Raw genomic sequence first — 20,163 nt, forward strand, 5'->3', positions numbered from 1 at the left:
TACCTGAACAGCACATTTCAGCAAAACTTCCCACAAACTACTTGTGATCCAGCAGACACAGCAGACTCGGTAAAAGAAACTAACACCTGAAGTGGCGACAATTCCAGTGAAAAGATCACAATTTGGTAGATTGTACACCTGGTTAGATTTTGTTAAGAATTGTGAGGTTAAACTATTTGCTCTATTGTTTGACCTACACATGTTGTTAATGCGGTGTTGATGTGTGTGCCACTTGCCTGTTTTGGTTCCAGGAATTCAGACACACCTTCACTTGTTGTGTTTTGTGAACTTTAGTAGTGTCCTTCACCTTGTTCAATCTTGTGTTCACCTTCTTTCTCTTTTTTCCCCTTTTTGATGAGATACACACATTTGCGAAATTGATGTCAGAATGAGGCCGGTGACTAACCCCATAAATAAACGTTGTAGCACCGGGAGAGGACAGAAAAAGGGATTGTTCACGAATTTTACACCTGCTAAAATCATTATGCTTTACATATATAAGTATAATATACAGTACATGTAGTATCTCAACAATAAAAATGAATATGGATAAAGAATAATAATAATAATAATAATCAATATGGTTTCATAAGTTCTCATGCACCCAAAAGCAGTCTTAGATTTACCAAACATTGTCCTCTGCAGGTTCAAGGGTGAAAATGATGTGTAGTCCCCTCATTGGTGGACAACAGCAGCTCTGTTCAACTTAAATTTAGTCACTGATAGATTACAATACTTTTCCAGGATTTTTCACTTGAAATTGACCCTGGAAGTGATCTTGGTGATATACTGCTGAAACAAGTACTCAGATTTGTTCGTTTCTAACAGTGAATATATTTACAAACATGTAATTATCTGTTTGTTTATTGTGAAAGATATGTTGCCATGGAATTGGATGTTATTGTAATTTTACCATCACACACAGATATTTACATATTTTTTGGGGAGTATTGGGATGAGAAAATGTCAAATGATTTCACTCCAGCAGACACCTTACCAATGACACAGGTAAATAGGTCACTTTGTCTGTGTTCTGGAATGAGGATCTAAATAGAGCTGTGTCCTTTGTCTGTTTTTCATCAAGCAGAATAAAAATAAACCCATCTATATAAATCAGACATTTGGGTATGTCATCTAAGCACTGCCTCTTAAAAAGTTGGCTGAGTGTGTTGGAATCTAATTCCAGAGTGAATCATTCCTGGCCAATCACGAAGCTGCCTGAATTCTTGTTACGTTTCCAATAGAAATTAAAAGCACCGAGTTTGAGCTTCACTGCAGACACTGAATGAGCATGGTATAATTTTTTAACTGTCAGTTGTCGCTTTCATTTGCACACATGTTCTTAAGGTAATAGTTTTCATGTAAACATTTGGGGTGCACTCATGTACAAACCACAACTAGACTTGCAAGAAAGTTTGAAAGGGGTTGAAGCCCCCTGACGTGAATCGTAAAACATGGCCTGTTGGCATGGGGCCAGTTTTAAGGGAATGACATTTCAACAGAAGAACTTTCCTTGAATGTGTTCACTGTGAAGGAAATTAGTAAGTCAACCTTAAATACTTGGTTTACACTACTTTTTTATATTTGGTGTCATTAGTCAGAGTTGTTTACATCACAATCACTGAAGTATTACACCGGCAAAACAGTTGTCTCCTCTCTTGGGGGGGTGCTGGTTGCCTTTGAAGGAAAAATTCAAATGAAAAGAATTCGCCAGTGCGCTTTCGTTCTCATTGTTCTCTTGAGGTAACAAATGATCAAAAAAATAAAAAATAAAAATACACTTTGTGCCCCCGTCACTCACAAATTAAGGTCAGAGCATTTTCTTTAAAGAAAAAATGCTTTTCAAACCCACTGAAAACACATATTAGGTCATATTAATAAAAATTAAACTCATCTAAAATTAATGCATTTGTTCATGGCCTTTAGCAGTCACACTTGAAACAGGAGGATTTGAGAGAGAGGTTAGACGACAACCAACCTGGTGTTTATTTTTCCAACAATGAGAAACAAAGATACAAGTAACCAACCATTTTCCAATGCCACAATACTGAGGCCCCCGGGAAGCATGTGGTCCCAACAGCAGCCTCCTCCGAATGGCAACTACCGGCGTTATATAGCCTGCCGCTGACAATGAATACTCCCCTAGACCCCTGCAGTAATTCACACTTGGTCTCTCCCGGAACCTTAAAAGGGTGCTGTGTGGCCTTGGGACTCTTTTGCCCGAACACCCTGGAGAAGAGACACAAGAGGTGAGGGAACAAACCACGTACATTTACACAGCCATTCCCCTCTCACACACATCTAGCAATGAAGAGCCAACTCAATTTGTGTTTGTCTTACAGGGCAAGTTTTACCAACTCCAGCTGAGGGGGGTGCAATACTTCCAATAAACATATTGTCCTGTGTGTATGTGTGTTCCTTTAACCAGACTGTTAATTCTACAGCACAAGCTAGGAATGAAGCTGATCTTCATTACAGCACAATTTAAAGATTCATAAGAAATCAAAAAATACTCATGGACCAATCATGAATCATAAGTCTTCTAAGAATAATTTGATGAATGTATTGGGAGAAAATCAATTTAAAAAAGTCTATTTTACAACAGAAGTTTGGATCTGCGCATATACTGCATTTTTTTGGATAGTTTAACAGGACATGCCAAAGAACCGTTTAAAACCAACTACATTTCTCCAAGTCAAAAATCCAGGGAGTAGTTTGAATGACTACCGTTATTGCAAATTTGTGAAAAAAGCAATTGGTAGAAAAAGGCTTGGCTGATTTTGGTTATATTCTATCTATTGAACGACTGCGTTGATATACTTTATTTAGATAGGAGCTTTCCAGTCTAAGTTGTAAACCATTACATGTTTTCGTCACTATAGTGCCCCTAATGGTTTTCAAGTGTGATTTTTGTCCCATGGCTCGGCTAGAGCCTGCTTACGTTCCACCCCTCTTCATGCTCGAGCTTAACTATCTCACACTGCCATATTTAATTTGTGTTGTAATTGTCCAAACTCCAATTCCCAAAAAAGACAGTTTGTGAAAAATACATAAATAAATAAAAGAACACAACAGAAAAAAATGCAAAGCAGTGATTTTGAAAATGTGTTTTATCTATACTCATTTGAAACAGTACAACCACAATAAACATTTTTTTTACTTGATTTACCTTTCTGTGTTCTGATTTTGTGTCACTTTGTTAAATTTCTTTCACTCCCCGGAAGAGATAAAATATGTCGATGGACCTTACTGTTTAAATAAAGGATAAATAAAAAACAAGATACAAATATTAGAACTGAAGCAGGTAGGATGAAATAAGTTATTGTTAATATTCAGGATGTTTAATCTGTTTGTATGAATGAAAATAGATGATAAAACTGTCAGCGGAGTTTTACTGACATCTCGCCGTTGCCGTGGAAACCGATTTTAGCTGCTGCAGAGTTCAGGCCAGCAGTCACATCAGCTTCATTGGCGGGCGCCTATTTCATCAAACTGAATGCATTTTTATCCCCATTCCTTCCATTACGACACAGTCGAGTTTTCATGGATTGCGTGGGCTAAATACCTCCAGGAACCAAGAAACGGTCACATTTTCAAAATTCATTGGAGCCCCTTGAAGAGATGGATCTTCTGATGAAACGAAGACGGACCTTAGATGACCACTGATATCTGCGTGAAGCTGATCTGCTGCCTACCCTCCTACGAAAAAAAAGCCCAATACCATCTACAACATTTGCCATCAAAATGGAAATTTTCTTAAAATAAGATGCTGCTTGGTGGACTGTATGTAAACCGAACTGAAGAATGGACGATGTAATTTGTAAAATCTCTCTCTAACTACAAATTTTATTTTGTAAAAGCGGAAATTTTAAAAGAGCAGAAATCTGAACGGAGTCTGGCGTGACGCTTCTCCCCCCCCCGCCCCAGAAGAGAGGAAACTGCTGAGTGACAGCTCCTCTCCCTCCTCCCCTCCTCTCCTCCTCCTCTTCACCTCCTTGGGGATGGCAGCTACTGGGACCCGCTACTCGATCTCCCGCTAAACAAACCGGTTGACAAACTGGGAGCTTTGTTTCTTTCTTCCCCAGTCCAGATGTTCCCTGGCAGGATGAACCAGTCCAGCCTGCTGTACGCGCAGCTGGACGAGCTGCAGGATTTAGCTTTCATGGAGAGGCCGATCCGCAGGAGTCTCAAGGTATTTGTGATCGAGCTATCTTATCCCTGTGAATGATCAACTGTGAGTGAGGGCATAGAAGAGGAAAATGTTTGAAAACGCCATTGGAAACATCCGGACAGTTTTCATGTACGACGCAGAGAGTGAGAGGAGGAAGAGAGAGGGAGACCCGCAACATGACGCAGTCTCTGTCTGTCTGTCTCCCTCTCTGTCTTGTCTCACTCTCTGCTTGTCTGTCATTCTGTATTGCCTGCACCTCCCACTTCTATCAGACTGTCTTCTACCATCTTTTCTATCATTTATGTGTATTTCCTCTTCCCACTGTCACTATCTGCCTCTCAGTAAAAGTTCCGGTGTAATCACATAAGTAATGACCGTGTGTGTGTTATCCGTGTGTGTACATGCTGACACAGTTAAACGGAATTTTACCACAACTCTGATTTATATTTGCGTCATAAATTAAACAAACATGACAACGGAATCTGAGCCGCTGTGTGTCATTTATTTGCATCATCATATCTTCTGATTGTCTGATTCAACAGGTTTAGTGCTGAACAGTGAGTCTGTGTGGAGGCGGGGGGGCGGGGCTACGTGACAACTCGCGCGGGTGTGTGTGTGTCTTTCATTAGAGAACCCCCAACGTCACGACAACGCACATCCCCCATATACATAAAAGAAATGGATATAGAGAATAAAGTATTGGCAAAGATGCGCAGTATTTAAAGGGTTAAGGGAGGTTACTTTATTTTTATCAGGGCTGTCCCCATGGATTTTTTGGACGATTGATTAAGGGCGATTATAGATCGATTAATTCCCGATTATTAATCGAGTATTCATTACTTGTATATAATCGGAGTATGTGTCCATTCGAGTCTCATTCTTACAGTGTGAGAGATCAGAGGAGAAATTAAAAATTCATATTCCCAATTTTAACTTTACAATCATTTATCATCACAGTTTGGCCAGTTTGATATGGATGAGTTGAAATCAGCTGTCTGGAGACACAAAATGTAGGCCATGTTGTTGTGAGCTAGCAGTGATGTGTTTTCATAATGATAGTATTTATATTTTATACTAATTGCCGCGTGTCATCATCTTTGCTGCTCCTGCATCAAGATTGTGCTGTTGTGAAATTTAAGATGCTTTTTGCGGTGTTGACACTAGACAACAGACATTATCTTTGGGTTTTCATGTGAAATCCAAAGAATTTTCTTGCTTCTCATCCATAGTGCTTCTGCGTCTGCCATATCGCTGAATGAATCTTCTTTTTCAAATTTGCTGTTTAAAGTTTGGCAATCCAACTTTGTGGCACATTACCGCCACCAACTGGGCAGTGAGCAGCTTGCTAGAGTGGTCTATTAAAATTTAATGATTACAGCCCATATTTTAATTGGTCTACACATCACAGAAACAAATTAAAGCTCACAATTGTGTAAAAGTGCAAAAAAATTGTTCACTCTCTCCATCATGAAGTTGCTAATGTACAGTGGCAATTGGCCATTCTTGCTTCTTCTATCTCTCTCTAAGTCTCCTTCATTTTGGCAACAGTCAAATTCTAAGTCTCCTGAGAGTCACTACGTTTGTAAATATGATATTCAGGATGTAAAACAAGAAAGAGGCAGATCAGATGGATTCTCGAACAATTTTGATTTGATTATTTTGATCAATTACACTTCCATACTCTGTACTTACTTTTCATGATCCCAACAAAACAAGTTTGTGGTCTTGATTCTTGAAGAGATTTTTATAAAGGGATTTATTTTTGTCTTGCTGTCAGACAACAGAAGAGATTGATCAGCTGACTGTGGATGAAGATCTGAACGACATCGAGAGAGCCGTCTACCTGCTCAGGTAGGTGCTGTGGACTGGGTTTCATTCAAATCTGCTATTTATTATTATATTATTATTATATGTGGCGGCATGGCTTGGGATGGTAGAGCTTGTTGTCTAGGGATTGTAAGGTTCTGTTTGACATAAAATGCTCTGGGGAAGTCTTATATGTATACGCTGACTCCTCACTTCTATGTCTCCTCTGCAATTCATGTGTACCTAATCTGCACTTGTACTGCACTGCACCATGTATGTTCTCTGTATTTCCTGTCCTCTACAGTTTGGGACAAGAAGTGCAGAGAGCAAGTGTCATCAGCAACCTGCCCAGTCTGGTCCGCCAGAACCCGGCTGAGACTTTCCGCCGCGTTGTTCCTAAAGTCCGGGTATGTACACAGTAATAATAATTGTTATAATAATACTGCTGGTATTACTACTACTCAGTATCCAAAAAGAAGGTAAATGTGTGTCAGTTTGACTACTGACACACTTATGACAAATTGAATGACTTACATGGACCTTCACAGACTGGTGGGAAGAATGTCTCCCTACTGTCACCCTCTGATATAATCTTTTTATTTTCCTCACATTACATCTCTTCCTTCCCCTTTCTCCATGGGTTCTCTGTGATTGCTAAATGTTACTACTCTGTATGACTGTATCCTCCTACTGTAGTTCTATTGGAACCGTAGTAACATGTACTAGCATCACAGTAACTTGTACTTCCTGTCTGACACAGGACATCCTGAATGTTGCCGGTTTAGACATTCAGCTGGCAGCTGCAACCTCCTTTCTCACCATACTACAAGATGACATCATCCTCATCCACACACACACCTACTCCATCCTCAAGACTGTCCTGCTCCACCTCAACCACAGGGACACAGGTATTTCCAGATCTACCCACACAGTTCAATGATAAATCACAGGCATCTCAGATTTCTCTAGGAAGCAGCAATATGCACCTTTATTACTGGAAAACATTTGGGAATGAGAGTCATTGATTTCTTATTTGGTTTGATGCAGCACAGTCGTCCTGACCTAAGAAGTGGGTTTAAATCCAACTTATTTGCCACATATATTCCTTTGTGTATACATATATGTTCTAATGCTTCTGTGTGTTTAGAAGAGAGTCTGGCTTCATTTTACTTTTTTTACAATTGCCCATATGCGTTTTATGAGTGAATGAGATCTTGTGTTTCAAAATATTTAAACCTTTCCAACATTCATTAGACCGCTAGACCTTTACTCCTTTAGATCTTTGAGTCTTTTGATGTTTGCTGTATGGTTCTGCTTTTCTCTTCATTGCAGTTGTGAGTAACGCTTGGCTGGAGACTCTGCTGTCTGCCATCAATGCTTTACCCAAGGAGACCATTAAACAGGAGGTGTGGACAGATTATTGATCTCTACCTATTATTGATCCGTCTCATTCCCCCATGTGGACCCTCTTATCGCTTTTCGTGTGTCTGTCTCCCTCTGTGTAATTGTCTGTCTGTCCAGGTGTTGAACCCTCTGGTCTATCAGGCGCAGTTGTCACATTCTCTTCAGGCTCGTTTGGCCACCTGTCGAATTTTGGGGACAGTCGCCTGCAAGTTTGATTCCCACACGTGAGCTGCAGCAGAATCCTTGCCGTGGCCCACACCTTTGGGTGGCAGATCAGATTTCCTTGCTATGTGATTCATTTCTAGTGCTGATATGACCCAATTAGTCACAGTTTATTGTTTTTTGCCTGGTTATTTTGTTTCTATGTCAAGAGTGAAGATGGAGCTGCTGCCATTGGTCTGTTCATTATGTCAAGATGCCGAGTATGAGGTCCGAGCGTGCATGTGCCGCGAGCTGGATGGCATTGCCAGGGCTGCTGGGTAAACATCATCTTTGACAGCAAAGACTGGAAACAAATAAATAGCTGATTGGTCAAAATACTACTTGCTTCCTGTCTGTTTGCAGGGTGGAGGACACCAGGACTGAGGTCCTCGCTGAACTGGCAGAGCTCACTGGAGATGCAGAGAGCAGCGTCCGATTGGCTGCTTTCAACACCATCATCAACCTGATTGAGATAATGAATAATGGTGAGTCACCAGACACGGTGAAGGTGGTCAGAGCCGTGGAATCATTAAGGGGAAAAGTAATACATGAAACAAGAGCAATCACTCTGTTTATTTCAGAGTTTTAACAACTAAAACTGGTTGCACGATGACCTTAATGTATCACTCCTCCTTTTCCCTCCTGCTCTCTCAGAGGACATACTTCACGTGGTGGTTCCTCTTGTGATGTCCCTGTGTGATTCATCGTCTCAGGAGGATGAGGCCATCATGGCATCTTTGTCCTATCAGTTTGGGAAGCTGTGCCTTGGGCTGTCAGGTCAGTTAAACACAAGTCCCATTGTCAAACAGTTGTAAAAGATATTGAGCTAAATTAAGTTGTAAGTGGTGATCTACAAAGTCTTAAAGGTACAGGGTTTAACTTTACATTTTTATTGAATGTACTGAAATACTTATTCACTGTACTCACCACACACATTTACAGCCTGCTGCTTTAAATGACTGAACTCAAAATTTGTTAAAGAAATTTGGAAATCTAACTAGTGAAATCAAATGGCCTGGAACATAATGTAATTTAAATATATTTTCTCAGCGTGGCATGTTTACAGTCATGTTCGTGTTTCTGATGATTCATGGTCTTTCTCATGAGTCAGTATGGTGTTTCTGATGAGTCACTGTGATGTATTTAGTGAGTAAGGATGGTGTTTCTGATGTGTCAGTTTGGTGTTTTTGATAAGTCATGGTGGTCTGATGAGTCAGCATGGCCTTTCTGCTGAGTCAACACAGTGTTTTCATGAGTCAGTGCAATGTTGTCATGAGTCAGTGCAGTGGTTTTTTGAATCGGTGCAGTGTTTTCATGAGTCAGTGCAGTGGTTTTTTGAATCGGTGCAGTGTTTCTCATGAGTCAGTGCAGTGTTTTTCATACGTCAGTGAAGTGCTTCTGAGAATTCAGTGTAGTGTTTCTGCTGAGCCGTGTTATGGGTCTGATGAGATTTTTTTGAAGAATCATGGTGGTATTTTGAATGAGTCAGTTCATGATGTATCTGATGCATTGTGATATTTCTGCTGAGTCATGATTGTATTTCAGGTTGCTTGTCGGATGAGCAGAGGGATCAGTTGTTGCAGAGATTTAAGTCTCTGTGTGTTGCCGGGCTGCAAGATGAAGAAAACCAGACTGACAGCAGTGAGTCCATGATGATACGTTGCAACTGCTGCTACAACCTCCCGGTATACAGACAGGCATGCACACATACACACACGCCACATTGTTGGGCAAGATCAAAGGGTTTAATTTGGTCTCTTGAGATGGTTTGGAAATACATCTGTCTGTCTGTCTGTCTATATTTTGTTTCTAGGCCATGGTCGAGTTTGCTGAGTCTGCTGACTTCCCGTCAGAGCTCTATCTGTCATTCTCTGGCCTTTGTTGTGACCCAGAGGTCGGTGTTCGGAGAAGTGCTGCAGCCTGTTTTCACCAGGTTAGAGAACCAAACCATAACCAACATCTGAAGCCCTGCTAGTGGGCGCTAGGTGCTGCAGTTTTCATTTGTTGTCCCTCAGGCCTTGCCGGTAGTTGGATTAAAAATAAAGACATCTCTCTGTGGGTGGGCTACAAATTTAGTGAAAATTGGGCAAATAGTTGAGATATTTTACTCCCGATGGATAGACAAACCAACAGCATCACCATCTGCTGAAGATAAAATTATTTGCCGCAATTGCAAATCAGAATTGTAATTGTATTTATACATCAAAAGCCATATATAATAGCCATCACACTGCTATTGTTATTGATTTGTACGTTTGAATTCCTCTTTTGCAAAGAGGAATCAAGCTAAGCATTGGTGAGAGGATGTTTAAAAGGGATTATGAAACCTTTTCTGATGTCACATGCTGAGTGGTCCTGTGCTGAATGGTCCACCAGGTGCTGAAGCTGCTGGGTTCAAACATCCACCTGGCCCACAAAGAGCTTCTGGCTCTGCTGCAGGATGATGCCCTGGAGGTGAGACACATCCACACCACCTTTCGGTCTGTCCTTCTTTCTTTTTTCCGTTCTTTCTTTCTTTCTTTCTTTCTTTCTTTCTTTCTTTCTTTCTTTCTTTCTCTCTGTCTCTCTGTCTCTCTTTCTCTCTGTCTCTCTTTCTTTCTTTCCTTAGGTCCTTGATGCTCTGATGGATCACTTGGAGGAGACTCTAGATGCGTTTCTGTCCAGGGGCGAGACTATGGACAATAAGGTAAAAACCAATCTCTGAATTTCCAGGTTTATCTCCACACCAAGCCCTGCCATGTTACAGTAACATAAAGAGTGTGAGGAACATTGAATTTATTTCAACATGTTCAATATGATGTCATTTATTGAGTCATTTGGTTGCATGTGTTTACATTTTTCTTCACCAAGGATTTTGTGCAGTCAAGTCAACTTGATCACATTCTCGTGCAAGAAAGATACTAATGTAGCACATTCATGTTTGAATAAATGTAAAAAAATGTTTTGTGGTTGTGGTTGGCTCTGTGTTGACAATTAGTTTTTCTTTGTTCTTTTATCTCTCATCTTTCTCTCTCTGTACTTCCATGTCCTCCTATGCGTCTGTTCTGTGATCTCCTCTCAGTTCTCGAACCTACTGTCGGCTCTGTTGTTGGCAGAGCAGAAGATCGGCTCCTCTCTGCGCTGGCGACTCCACGAAAAGTTGTTACAGCGTTACAGCTGCCTGGCCAGACTGCTGCCTGGAGACCTACTGCACCAGAGCTTCTCTCCACGCATCTTCATCATCCTTACCAGCAACGTTAGTACAACACAACCCACAGATACAGCAGCACTTTACTGTGTGATTGTTGTGCGCCCTTGAGCACTGAGGTGTTTTACCTCCTTTAGTATGTTTAGTATAAGTCAGCACATAGAATTAGTACAGTCACTGTTTTTAATAAGAACAAATTGACTATGCCGTAAACGTATACAGTAAAGAGCATTAGTGACATTGTTGACCAGTATGATGTTAGGAAATGATAATTAGTTGCTTTTTTCTGCAGCAGCACACAAAAGCACCCCATTACTACATTACACCAGTTACAGCAACCTACAGCACATCTGCACAAAGAGGTTTAAGTTCTCTCATTACTACATGTTGCAGCAAGAGAAGGTAGTGTAAAATTAAGCAGTTTTTTTGTACTTTCCATTTTGGCTGATTTGGTGTTTTGCACATTTTTTTTTGTTTTGATTGATATTTTGTATTGCAATGGGACAGTGAACTGATTTCCACACTGGTGTCAGAAGTAGGATATTCCAAGTAAGTGGGAGACAAATATGAGAGAGTTGAGAGACCTAGAAGATGAAATCACCCATCTGGAAATAGCTAGATATAGCAGCTGGCTCTCTGGAAAGAATCAAGGCTGAACTGGCTCAACTATCAATCATTGCCAGATGGCACCAGTGCTCCATGTTACGCCTGCCCAGCTGCTGCATCAGAGGAGGCTGTTCACCAATGCCTCTTCAGGGACTGATAGCAGGAATAAGTAGATGCTGTTAACCACTCTAGACACCCATATGGTGGATGGCTGGTGGCCATGGGCACTTGTTGCAGATGAAAGGATGTGCTGTCGGCCAGCCTGCTACCTGGACATCACAAAGATTTATGACAAGGGCTTTCCTGCCTCAGAGAGAATGATATGATGCGATTACTGAAGCACCAAGACACATCTTCTCCCAGGATATGCTGTCACTGTGTCTTTGGAGCCCTACTTGCCCAAGTCATGCTGGCAGTGGTGTTCAATGTATGGTACTCATGTGGCCCTGGCATTAGAGAAGGGACTATTCAACCCTAGCCGCAGCATTGCAACAGTAGTTTGGGCTATGATGAATCAATACTGATGACAGGCAAGTCCAGCTAGCTCATTGGCAGTGCAGACACTGGGAGACGCTAGGAACGTATGCTGCTTGTAGCTTGAAACTCAACCATTTCAAAGTAGCTTCCCTTGTGTACGACATGTTCAGTCAGATGAAATAGTTGTTGTAAATGGTGAAATGTAACAGGTAAGTAGTAAGCTGTAGTTTTTTTTGTGATGTTGCAGAAAGTGTTGCCGGTGCAGAAGGAAGCAGCTCGGACTTTATGTATATTTCTGCGATACAACCATAAACAGGAGCACCGTGAAGAGACGCTGGAGCGACTCATCAAAGGTTGGAGAATGTACTCCTATTTTCACCTTTGCCATTGTTTTCAAACAGTTTTTTAAGCTAAGAGCTCATGTAGCAGAAAATAATCCCCAAGTTTTTACATTTTTCAGCTCTTAAATATTCACATGACAAATTCTAAACAAAATCTGATGTGCTGGTGCCCATTTTAGTGCTCTTATCTGGTTTTTGTGTTAATCTTCAGATCTGGCTCAAGGGCGGAGCTACTGGAACCGTCTCAGATTCCTGGATGTTTGTGAAACAGCAACTGAGATTTTCTCCAGAAAATACTTCAATAAACACTTCCTGGTCCCAGCGCTGGAGCTGGTCCATGACCCGGTGGCAAATGTCAGGTACCTTCACTGGTACTGCTGTTAAAAGCTGAGTACTAGAACTGTTGCTGCTACTAGTTAGTGTGGATGTCCGTTCTGTGGCAGTGGCTCTGTGTTGACGCTGTGGAATGACTGTGAGAAGAATGACTGTGAAATCTGGCTTCATATCACTGCCTGTCCCTCCGTGTCGCCAGATCCTCCTCCTGTCTCTAAGTTTTGCAAACACATGGGTCCGAGTTTCTGTACTTGACTGAAAGGTTGTGTTTATAACTCCCAGTAGAATGTGGCGTTGACCTGCTTGCTTCTCTGACCTGTCTGGCTTGTCCTTAGTCTATCTGAACCCAACTGTCCCTGACTTGTCTGTCTCTCAGGTATAAGTTGTGCCAGTTGTTGCCCAGGTTGCGTTCCTCTCTCCGCCTGCCAGCAGACAAACAACTACTGCAGCAGCTGGATTTTTGTGTTGAAAAGCTTCTCTGCAGAGAGAAAGACAAGGATGTGGTGGCCACCATCCGCAAGGTACACAGTCACACCAGGAAAGCACAGAACCACTCAGGTTTTGACTCTCTTTGTTGGACGAAATTATTTTAGTAATTTGTTATTTATAGTTATTTTAAGTTGATTTTACAATATACGCCCATTAAGTTGGAATGATTTTAATACTAATAAGACATAAGCCAAAATAAACATTTGTTTGAATGATTAATAATTTATCGTTTCTAAGTTGTGTTCATTTCTAATCAGTCCATTGCTGTTTCACATTTTCAGACAGTGTTGGAACTGGACAAACTAGACCTCACAGAGCCAGTGAGCTGCTTTAACTTTAATAAATGAATTCAACTTGTTTGATCCCTTTGTCTTGTGTGTTCCTCACACAACTTTTGTCTGTCTGGTGATTTTTGTGTGAAAACAGTTTCAAAAAAGGCAGGAAAGAGATGTATTGGATCAGAAGAAGGAAAAGGAGGAGAGTATTTTCCTGGGGATGGTGAGATGCCTCTATGATCTATATGACTTGTTGGTCACTCCTGGTTTTTGCCATATTTAATAAAGTTCCCCTGTGGTCAGGAGCAGTTGGAGCGGCATCAGAGTGATGGGAAAGTGAACTCAGAGAAACGTGAGTGAAAAATTCAAATCTTACGCTGCACAAACATTAATGGTTAAAAAGCTTTACAATCTTCTAAATCAATAAAGCTTGTTTAAGAATTAAAGTTTTGGGAACTGTACACTCAACTGGATGATAATGATGGTGAGGATGGTTGTGATGATGATTTGGATTGTGATGATGATCATTAATGTTCAGGGAAGGAGATGAGGAAGGCTAAGCTATCCCGAAGTCGTTCTCTCAGCAGTCAGCCAACATCGTCTAAACTTTCGAACTCAGACAGACCTCAGTAAGAAGACGCTCCTCTTCTTCCTCATTGGGATTTCATCAGCTAAAGCAAGGAAAATTGATTGGTTGCTGTTTCCATTTTCTGTTCCAGGAAAATGAAAGAGTCAAGCAGTGCAACTGGACCTGGGAAGACCTGCATGTTGCCTAGCAACAGTAACAAGCACTTACATTCACTTTCATCATTTTCAAATACTCAGTCTTAAACTCAGTAAGGCTATGTTGCCCTCTTCAGGTGGAAAGACTTTAAAATTACCCGGATCCTATTTTTTATGTAGCATGAGGTACTACAACTACAATTTCCAACTGGTAAAAGTCATGTTTTGCATTTATTATGTTTATGATGGTAGGAAGGTGGTAGAAATTTGTTTTGCTTTAGAACAGGCCAAAATCTGTTTTGTCTGTGCTGACAGAAGCACATGCAAAACACAAATCATTCCACCTTAAGAGGTCTCTGTTGTGTATGAGACAATTGTTTAGCTATGTGTCTGTTCCTACATCACTTCCTATTTCTTCCAGATGATTCCTTGAGAACCACCCACTTTACCATGGCAACACTCTCTCAGACTGCGTCTACCTCCTCTGTGCCCGTCCTGATCCGGAGCAACACCACCAGCCTGCTGGACAGAACTAGTATGGACCACAGAACCAGCATGAAGGACCGTAGAACGAACACACTAGATCACAGAACCAGTATGAAAGACCACAGAGCTAGTTCAGTGGACCATATAACCAATACACTGGAGCAGCGCAATAACACGATAGACCAGCGCAGCAATGGAACCAAGGACACACAGTCCAGAAAGCTCTCAATGTGAGTTTGACCAATTTGTGATTTTTAAAATCAACACAAACACATGATAAGTAACTGGTGATATCCTGTTAACACCTAATATGGTCTATTGTTTATTTGGGCATCTCATTAGATTAGATTTGGAATTTGCTTGTTTCTATTTGTCCGCCCAGATAATAATTTCCTGTTATTTTCTCATCCCCATATGCAGAAACAGAAAGTCCAACTCTTTCAGTGCGCAGGTGGTACGAGAGTGAAGAAGATCATCATCATCATAACTCCACCAGGGCTTTGGTCAGTCAGAAGTGAAGTTGTGGGTTTGGCCTCCATCTATTCAAACACCATCTCCTCTTCATAAGACGAATAAAAATGTCACACTACCAACAGTGACGACAACATAACTTCCCACAATGCAACTGGACACAGGACATGCATCCCTGCCTTATAGACACCACTGATTAAAAACGGTCCAAACTATCCAGTTTCAGTTTTTCAGATTTTATTTCCTGTTCTCTAACATGCGTTACATCTCTTTTACATTTTCAGAAGCACTGTGTATTTATAGGATTATAATCTGTTACCTGATTGGTTGAGTAAAATCTCTGTGGTGCCTGTCAGATATGTTGTTTGTTCTTTTTACTGTCGCCAAGTGCGTTATGATTTTGCATGGGTTTGTTCTTAGTTAGTTTGATGAAACTTAGAGGAAGGGTGGGGCATGTAGGAATCTAGGAATTCCCCAAATTATTCCTTGACATTGGGAAAAGGTGTTAATGAAAATACAAAGTACTATACTTCAAAAAATCATAATCATCCCTCCTGTTACCTCATTGATTGGTGAGATTACAACTCTTACATATAGACAAAGTGATCAACTCTCTCCCACAACTCCTCCCAACCCAGGTTCACAAGACATGATTGACAACTAAGGTAGTGAGCCCTCTTGTGGTAAATGGTGGTAATCTGTCCACTAATTTAGTTTTCCCTGATCCGATTCCATCAGTAGGAGGTGCTACAGATACATAATGTTTTTTTTTTTACAAATATGTTATCCACTATTAGTTTGCTAGATATGATTTTATACAACAACTGAACTTTAAAGTAATTTTAGAGCCGTTTCTCACATTTGGTACAACACTTTATTATATTGAGATGATAAGATGATATTGAACAGAATAGAATGGTGTGGAATGGATGCTATGTTTGATAAATGTACATAAGGTGCGTTAACTGTTTTACGTTACATATTCATCAAAAAACCACAAGGAACTGGATAAGATACCTAACCACTTTTGATAATGTTACAGTGTTTGTTTCAGAATATTTATGTTTGAGGTGGAAAAACACGGCAAATATTAGATAAAATGATGCAGTATACTGTAGTGCAAACCAGGAGCTGGACACTTCTGGACATGGACTTTTATTTCTTGCTGGGGTCGACAACCCGGCCCATGAGCAACACACTGCCGCTCGTCTCTTGGTACACGACGAAGAGGAAGGGGCGGTTGATGGTGAGCCGAGGAGGAGGACTTGGGAAGACACGACCACTGCTTCCATCAGAGCTGCTGCCGCTCTCATCAGCACTGATCATAGCTTTATGGAAAACCTGAAAACAGGAGCCAGTCCAGAGTTTGATTTATGAAGTCTAACTTTAAAATCCTCACCAATAAACACATAAAAACAAAGAATATGATTTTTTTTTTGTAAGTTGGAAGCATTCTGGGGATAATTGGCATATCAGGTCTGTTCGCCTTTGAATTGAGCCTTATTGAGTTATGTATTTCTTTATAGTTCACAAAGGACAAATACACTGGTTGTTACAATTAATACTGACCTGTGTTAGTTTAAGGGTATTTTCTCCGCCAATGTTGCTCAGGTCGGCATTGTCCTGGAAAACCTCAGTTATTTGTAGATTTTGCAGGGTGTCCCGCAGTTTGTATGATCTCTCTAATGAGAAGCGCGGAATCTGCACCTCCAACTTCCTGTTAACAGGAGAACAAATTGTAACTTCTATTACAGTATTTATATTTAATTCATTTACATTTCACTTTTCTAACATGAATCCTTGACCTTATAACCTGGTAATAAAATGAATCCCATTCATCCAAAAAAGAGCAATTATTTTGAAAAGAAACAAAATCCTGCTTACAAACAAACCCAAATAAAAAATCACTAAAATTAATGAATTAAATCATTAATCTGTTGTTAGCACATCGATGTATTCAAATTGAGCCTGACAGGAAGGTAACTGTTTGAGGAGTTCAAGACAATAATGAAAACACTGCCCCCTGCTGTCACGAAGATGAAACAGCTTACGTCTTCTTCAGCTGTCTGATCCAGGCCTGGATCTTCTCTGCGGTGACCTCCTCCTCCACAGCTGTGATATCCACGTTTTCGTCGGGCAGCACCACCAACATGGCGGCTCCTCCTGTCATGGGTAGCCTCAGCACTCCGGCTTTCAGTAAGCGGTCGTAAGCCAGGAAGTATTTATCAGACCTGAACATCATGGGAACCATAACGATGTGGTACTTGTCCACGTAAAAGCGCTCATCCTGAGTTAAGCTGGAGTTGAAGGCCAGAGTGAACACACCTAAAAGAGAAATTGAATGGATTTAATTTAATCCCAATCAAATCTGACAATCTGCCACTTGGGCATCGCTCAGACAGACACATGTTAAAATATTAAAAGCTGTCAGAAAACTGTGCCACCTGCTGTTCTTATCCAAATTATTATTTTATCATGAACAGTATATTATTGATTATTATGTATTATGATTTTGTGTTGTGTACTATTATGCATTATTATTGTATTATGATGTATAATTTTACTTTTTTGTATTATTTATGTTTATCTTTTAATTTATGAATTTATTTGTATTACTTTGTTTATTAATTTGTATTATTATTATTATTATATTTATTGTATTGTTATATAATTATTATTATTATTATTATTATTATTATTACTCATTGTTGTTATTGTTTTATTCATCTATTAACACATTTTTTTTAATTATCTGATGAAACAAAACAAATTGCACTTGTCATTAAGTGTGAAGAAATTGCCAAAACTGGGATCTTCCCTCATACCTTGGAGGTAAGTGGCTGTGAAGAGCAGCAGCTGGCTCTCGGGGTCTATGGTGTCCACTAACTCCATGATCTGGTCTCCAGTTTGCTCCTGGACCCAGCGGTTGATGACATCTCTAGTCTCCGCTGGGTTGGTGTAGGCCATGCTCTGAGTGTTCCCTCTGTACTTGTTCTGCACTATATCCAGGTATGAGGACCCCACCAGGAACCTCTGAGCTGGGATGACGGCCACGCCCTGTCTTAGTTCAAAGTCTGCAGTTTGCTCAGTGACAGACTTGATGAGGCTCAGGAACAGATCTGAAGAGGGAGAGATTCATTACACCCCCAATAAGAATGTGGAGGACAGAACGAAAAACATCCTGATGTCTTAAGAAGTCTGACCTGAAGGTGGCGATAGTGGAAAGGTCACAGGTTCAGAGAGATGAATACTGTTATCATCAGACTTATATAAATTAAATTAAATAAAGTTTAATTCTATTTCTGTCTGACAATGTCACAAAACATTAGTTATCCTCTTTCTTAGGCTTATTTCCTATAAAAGGAAATATTTTTGATTTATCTTCTGACATATTTGTGATCTGGTCAGTGTTCCATCTGCTGTCCAAATGGAATAACAGTCTAAATAAATAAATAGTTTCATATCCAGTTCTTGATTGTGTCTTACAGCAGTTAACAGTGACTGATCTGTGACATCTGGCCTGTAACCCACCTGGAACCGTCTCAGGGTCCAGACCCGTCAGTCCAAGCCCTTGCAGCAGCTGTTCGCGAGTCGTCCCTTCAGCACCGGTCATGAGTGCAGACAAACCCACGGACACCGTGAGGGGACACAGGAAGATGTTATCATCTGTCTGGCTGGAGACAGCGCGGTACAGTCGGGCAGCAAAGTCCGCATTCCTGTTACTGAAGTCCTGCACCTGAGGGTCCACTGTTGTCTGAGCCATGGTGGGGTGCAGGGAGAGGAACAACACACCCACCAGGTAGGAAATCATTGTCCCAGCAGCGCTGCTGGAGGCAAGTTCGTTATAGTCTGATTAGGAAAATGGAAGGGATGTCAAATTACCAAATACATTAAATGATATAAGATATAAAACCAATAAACAATAAACACAGCAACCACCTGTTAGTATGTGTTTGTATATTAATATGAATATGTTTGTAAATGAAAATGGCCTTCCTGAAGAAATAATATTTTTTACTTACATCTGTTTTTATTGCCAATTTTAAGTCAAAAGTTTATTTAATATTGTCTGTATGTTTTTAATTATAAAAGTCATTTTTGGGATAATGATACTGGGCTCTGATTGGCTGTCAGCCCCATCACACATTTGCTGTTTTACAAACACTGTGTGTGTGTGTGTGTGTGTGTGTGTGTGTGTGTGTGTGTGTGTGTGTGTGTGTGTGTGTGTGTGTGTTTTGGGATCAGAGCCAATCAGGACTGAGCCTGTGACCCATAAATATAGAGGTAAATAAATACAAGTATACAGGTTTTAATAGGTTTTCTGTTTTTGTTGTTGCATTTGAAAAGAAATGAGAATTGATCATAACATACTGTTGTTTTTGTTGGGAGTGCAATTTAAGAAGATGATTAGGTAAATGTACCAGATGACAGAATAAATTATAATCTGTGTACTTTTTAAACATATAAATACAGTTTATAAATCTGATATTTGATGCTCAAATTTTTCTTCCAGTTGCAATCTGTTATGACATCATTAGACAGCATGAGTTCAAATCCTAAAAATAAGGCAAGGGGGTGTATCCCCTGAAATGAGAGACAGCCTCTCAAACTGATCAATATTACGTCGTTAATCTCTACAGAACCGTGCACAGCCATTTTATCTGCAGGGAGGGACACGCCCTCAGTATAGGATGGCGTCATTGCCCAGAATGTGTGCGCAGCATTCAGAAATAAATGAACTTCGTAGCTACCTCCTAGATTCGTGGCTTTTATTTTGAAAGGCTTTGTTGTTGTTCTTTTTTAATACTAAAGAACCAAAAACATCCAGACGAATCCTGATCACTATTAGATACGATCGGCTGACCAATACACACATATGCTGTCTAACGGCCCTGAACACTGTGGTGATGATGTTGATGATCATGAAGAACTGATGAAGCTGTGAGCAGCATCAGCAGCTTCCGTAAACAAAAACAAGAACCAACGAAAAATAAACAAGCAAACAATTAAACAAACACAGAGACAGACGTCCGCTCTCACCTGCAGGTTCCGGTTCTTTGAATCGCTTTGATCTTTTCTTTTAAATTGTTCCGAAGCTTCACAGGCAGCACCTCGCTGTCAAGTTCGCGACATCACATCTCTAACAAGTAGAGGAGGAGTATTTCTTTTCACACCCTTTCAGAATATAACTAG

The 20,163-nt window shown here is 40.5% G+C and overlaps 2 protein-coding genes across 6 annotated transcripts; one reads left to right on the top strand and one right to left on the bottom strand.

The window, feature by feature from the left end:
* Positions 1-3,970: 3,970 nt before the first annotated feature.
* Positions 3,971-15,458, top strand: ppp4r4 (protein phosphatase 4, regulatory subunit 4). 3 transcript variants are annotated; one of them, XM_076165279.1, is made up of 24 exons: positions 3,971-4,192; positions 5,949-6,022; positions 6,282-6,384; positions 6,738-6,885; positions 7,310-7,383; positions 7,499-7,605; positions 7,753-7,860; positions 7,946-8,067; positions 8,237-8,359; positions 9,128-9,267; positions 9,396-9,515; positions 9,959-10,036; positions 10,191-10,268; positions 10,644-10,817; positions 12,100-12,205; positions 12,405-12,552; positions 12,903-13,047; positions 13,297-13,335; positions 13,442-13,513; positions 13,594-13,642; positions 13,829-13,919; positions 14,010-14,071; positions 14,435-14,729; positions 14,920-15,458. In XM_076165279.1, exons 1-24 carry the CDS (start codon positions 4,091-4,093, stop codon positions 14,963-14,965), a joined length of 2,604 nt encoding a protein of 867 aa, XP_076021394.1. In that variant the 5' UTR covers positions 3,971-4,090; the 3' UTR covers positions 14,966-15,458. The 3 variants fall into 3 exon arrangements, with proteins under 3 accessions (XP_076021394.1, XP_076021395.1, XP_076021396.1); XM_076165280.1 differs by having other exon boundaries at positions 13,597-13,642; XM_076165281.1 differs by having other exon boundaries at positions 13,600-13,642.
* Positions 15,459-15,710: 252 nt separating this feature from the next.
* serpina10a (serpin peptidase inhibitor, clade A (alpha-1 antiproteinase, antitrypsin), member 10a) lies at positions 15,711-20,129 on the bottom strand. Of its 3 annotated transcripts, none has more exons than XM_076165285.1 (6): positions 20,011-20,129; positions 18,502-18,819; positions 17,796-18,089; positions 17,022-17,295; positions 16,540-16,687; positions 15,711-16,311 (listed from the first exon to the last, which is right to left on the bottom strand). In XM_076165285.1, exons 2-6 carry the CDS (start codon positions 18,779-18,781, stop codon positions 16,126-16,128), a joined length of 1,182 nt encoding a protein of 393 aa, XP_076021400.1. In that variant the 5' UTR covers positions 18,782-18,819; positions 20,011-20,129; the 3' UTR covers positions 15,711-16,125. The 3 variants fall into 3 exon arrangements, with proteins under 3 accessions (XP_076021400.1, XP_076021398.1, XP_076021399.1); XM_076165283.1 differs by having other exon boundaries at positions 18,502-18,797; positions 20,011-20,125; XM_076165284.1 differs by having other exon boundaries at positions 18,502-18,794; positions 20,011-20,115.
* Between the last annotated feature and the right edge of the window lie 34 nt (positions 20,130-20,163).

Source organism: Genypterus blacodes, unplaced genomic scaffold, assembly GCF_046128005.1.
Source record: "Genypterus blacodes isolate CSIRO-AG114 ecotype Tasmania unplaced genomic scaffold, CSIRO-AGI_Gbla_v1 ptg000143l_1, whole genome shotgun sequence".
In the NCBI taxonomy this organism is placed as follows: Eukaryota; Metazoa; Chordata; class Actinopteri; order Ophidiiformes; family Ophidiidae; genus Genypterus; species Genypterus blacodes.

Bases quoted from the DNA above. Each gene is read 5' to 3' on its own strand.
- serpina10a (XM_076165285.1), bottom strand. From the start codon at position 18,781: ATGATTTCCTACCTGGTGGGTGTGTTGTTCCTCTCCCTGCACCCCACC. The intron at 16,688-17,021 runs GTAAGCTGTTTC...TCCTGTTAACAG, and splicing joins ATCAGACAGCTGAAGAAGAC to GAAGTTGGAGGTGCAGATTC. The intron at 16,312-16,539 runs GTCAGTATTAAT...TCCTGTTTTCAG, and splicing joins ATACCCTTAAACTAACACAG to GTTTTCCATAAAGCTATGAT.
- ppp4r4 (XM_076165279.1), top strand. From the start codon at position 4,091: ATGTTCCCTGGCAGGATGAACCAGTCCAGCCTGCTGTACGCGCAGCTG. The intron at 7,384-7,498 runs GTGTGGACAGAT...CTGTCTGTCCAG, and splicing joins AGGAGACCATTAAACAGGAG to GTGTTGAACCCTCTGGTCTA. The intron at 12,553-12,902 runs GTACCTTCACTG...TCTGTCTCTCAG, and splicing joins GACCCGGTGGCAAATGTCAG to GTATAAGTTGTGCCAGTTGT.